General features: G+C 36.8%; 1 protein-coding gene across 1 annotated transcript in view; it reads right to left on the reverse strand.

Moving 5' to 3' along the window:
• The window catches only part of LOC106872513 (golgin subfamily A member 4), a 254,301-nt gene extending 251,451 nt beyond the window's left edge, over window positions 1-2,850 (reverse strand). Inside the window, exon 1 of the mRNA XM_014919531.2 lies at window positions 2,419-2,850. Coding sequence (XP_014775017.2) covers window positions 2,419-2,499 — 81 coding nt within the window. The 5' untranslated portion in view covers window positions 2,500-2,850. The remainder of the gene's footprint in view (window positions 1-2,418) is intronic.
• Between the last annotated feature and the right edge of the window lie 451 nt (window positions 2,851-3,301).

Genomic DNA, 3,301 nt, shown 5'->3' on the forward strand with positions numbered 1-3,301 from the left:
ATATATATATATATATATATATATATATATAGCTTTTAGCTGTTACTTGTATCAGCCAATAGACTGTGGCAATGGTAGGGCACAGCCTTGAAGAGTTTAATTGAACAAATCAACCCCAGTACTTACATTTTTAAGTCTGCTACTTATTCTATTGGTTTCTTTTGCCAAAACCACTAATTTACAGGGACATAGACAAACCAACATCAGTTGTCAAACAGTGAGCTGAAGATATACATAAAGACAAAAACATACGTATATATATATGTAAATACATACATAATGATGCTGTCTACTTGTTAGATGAGCATGACCATCACTGACAACTGTCAGCAATGCCTGTGCAGGGTTTTAAGTCGAGTGCAGCTTGCACGACATCGCAGAGACTCACTAATAATACCAAGAAGCGCAGAGACAAGCAAAGTGCAAGATATCTGGCTCTGTACAGCAGCAGGTTTTACAAACCAGTTAACCTTCTGCTAGAGGGATTCTTTAGTCACTCGCTTCCAGTGGGCTTACTGCACCCTCAGACACTAATTAATATATTTCTACATCCCAACGCAATACACACACACATATATATGCATACAACAGGCTTCTACACAGTTTCCGTCTACCGAATTTACTCACACGGCTTTGTTGAACTGAAGGTTATATATATATATATATATATATATATATATATATATGACAAGCGTCTTTCAGTTTTTGTCTACCAAATCAACTCACAAGGCTTCGGTTGGCCCGAGGCTATAGTAGAAGACACTCGCTCAAGGTGCCATGCAGAGGGACCGAACCCAAAACCATATGGTTACAAAGAGTGTTTCTTAACCACAGAGCCATGCCTATATTCATTTACTGCAGCCATCATTTGTAAATTGACAGTGGCAAGGAAAATGTTCTCTTCCTAGACACAACCTATTAAAATGTCTGGAAAGTGGTTGATTTAGAAAAAGCAATCAGGGAAAATTTGGGAATAAAGAACAATGTGAACAAGAAAGAAGTGAGAATAATGGTTGGAGCTGATGTGATAAGGGAAAAATAGAGCGTGTGATGAAACAAGAGATGGGGGTGTCAAGTGAAGTTCGTACGCAAATAACCAGTTCAGAGGAGCAGAGACCACTGTTGTAGTAGTAACTTAGGCACAGAGAGAAGAGATAGTGTGTCTGTTAGTCTCACTCACTCAGTTGGATATTCTTTGGGATATGGTCTAAAATATCAGTGTGTATAGTAGCGACGTCATTCCATATGTGGAAGCAGTACACAACTGTGAGTTTCATGTGAACTTTGGTAAGTAACTGATAAGAATAGAATTTTTTACAGACCTTGAGGAGGAAGATTGCAGTTTTTTGCTGTAATGTAACCAGGATAGATCATCAGAGATGACTTTTCATTTTGAGGATTTTAGCTGTATGTTCCCCAAGACTAACAACTAGATAGGGTAAGGCATGAGATCGTTGTTTATATAAGTAAGGATCCAACATATAAAGCCTAAGATTGCATACCGGGTGTGTAAGGAGCTTTTCGAAAGTTCGCACGTCGAGGCAAGACTGCTTCCGAGTCGTTGTGGATGGAGACCTCTCAAAATTGAAAGGAAAGTGCAAGGTTTTTGTTTACCTTTTTAAGGACACGCCTGGAAGATAGTTATGGGCCCTTCTTTAGCACTCTGGACCCAGACCGAAGTACCAGCAGAGTCAACCACTACATATAGGCCATGTGTGTGTGCGTGTGTGTGTTATCAGTTTAAGACAGAAACGTGTAACGTGCTACTAATTGTATACGAACACCTGGCGACTATTATCGATTACATGACAGAGCACCTCCAAAACTCTCTATCACAAATTCTGCACTTAAATCTTATTTTAGGTTATTTAAAGTTATTTTAACGAGTTGTCTGGAAGGAATTGTTACAAAAACACATACTTACAATGACTAGACGGTTGAGTTCGTACACGGACTACACATAATTGATTGAGGAAGTTACTAAGCTGAAGTATTTTATATACTTATGTGTTGTATATTGTCCTTCAGCTTTGTTTATAATGAATTGGTAGACTGTATAAATGTAACAATTTACACATTATTACTTACTTGCGATGTTTAATATCCGGTTATTATTATTATTTTTTGATAAACCTATGCTTACTTTCAGTCTAAAACTCTGGTCACAATCAAAACAAATCGTGCGATTCGTAAGCACAACTTTATCTCGTTTTATAACTAAATTTAATAGGAGCTTCGCAGGAAGATCACTGACGATATATAAACTGATAACGCAAACAAAGAATAATTTACAACAAATCAGCCAGTGAACTTGGGGCATTCTTTCAATGATCATTAAAATATGACTACCACTCCCACTCCAGAATGAATACAAACCACTCATATGGATACATTGACCAGACAAGTACTCTTACTCACACTTTCAGTTTCCGTGAAAGGTAGAGGTATATTAGAGTTTCCAACTCCCTGTTCAAGTTTTTTAATCAGTTTTCGGAACATGTTCTCGGTAAATTTCCTTCAACATACGTATGAATTTCTTTCATGGGTACCATAGAATAACCTGGTGCTCCATATTGACACGTTGTAACAGACATGCGCTGCACACCGGAAGTAATAACTCTAGCGTTCAGCTATCATGGCCACCTGATCATCGGAGCAGACGATCCTTTATTTACATCCGCTTTCTCACCACTTGCCGTATAACTATCATACATAAACAGAATTTTTGTGTCGGTGTACATAATGCCTTGCAATTCTATGTTCACATTCCATTGGGATCATCTAGATTTTTATATTTACGAGTTTACTGCAATAAATAGAGTGATTTAATCACCAATATCATCCCCGACCTTCCTATTGCGGGTGAAATGTGATGGTGGTAGTGGTGGAGGGGTCAGCTTGCATCAGAAATCATTACTTTTTAATCTCACCATTCACAAGAATTACGAAGGGAGTCTACTCCGGTTGTTCAATTCGATTTTGCTTAAGCGGAAGTACTGTAAAGTTTTACAAATTCTACTGCAATACTCTGTTGTCAAAAAGGTAAAAAGAAATTGCAGAATTTCTATTTATTTTCTTTGTTAGTTTAACTCATAAATTAGTTAAATATTGCTTGTATTTTTAATTTAACGTTTGAATTTTCTATTTTGTGAAACATTCAGTTGTTAATGAACATTTACATGATAATTAAAACTTTATTACCTCGCCTCTTCAATTACATATCACTAAAAATAGCACGATCTGCTTAACAGGAATTAAATATTGGCATTTTTTCGGTTCGTGATTACAAAATGAAAGTAAT

The sequence above is a fragment of the Octopus bimaculoides genome, chromosome 9 (genome assembly GCF_001194135.2).
Source record: "Octopus bimaculoides isolate UCB-OBI-ISO-001 chromosome 9, ASM119413v2, whole genome shotgun sequence".
NCBI lineage: Eukaryota > Metazoa > Mollusca > Cephalopoda > Octopoda > Octopodidae > Octopus > Octopus bimaculoides.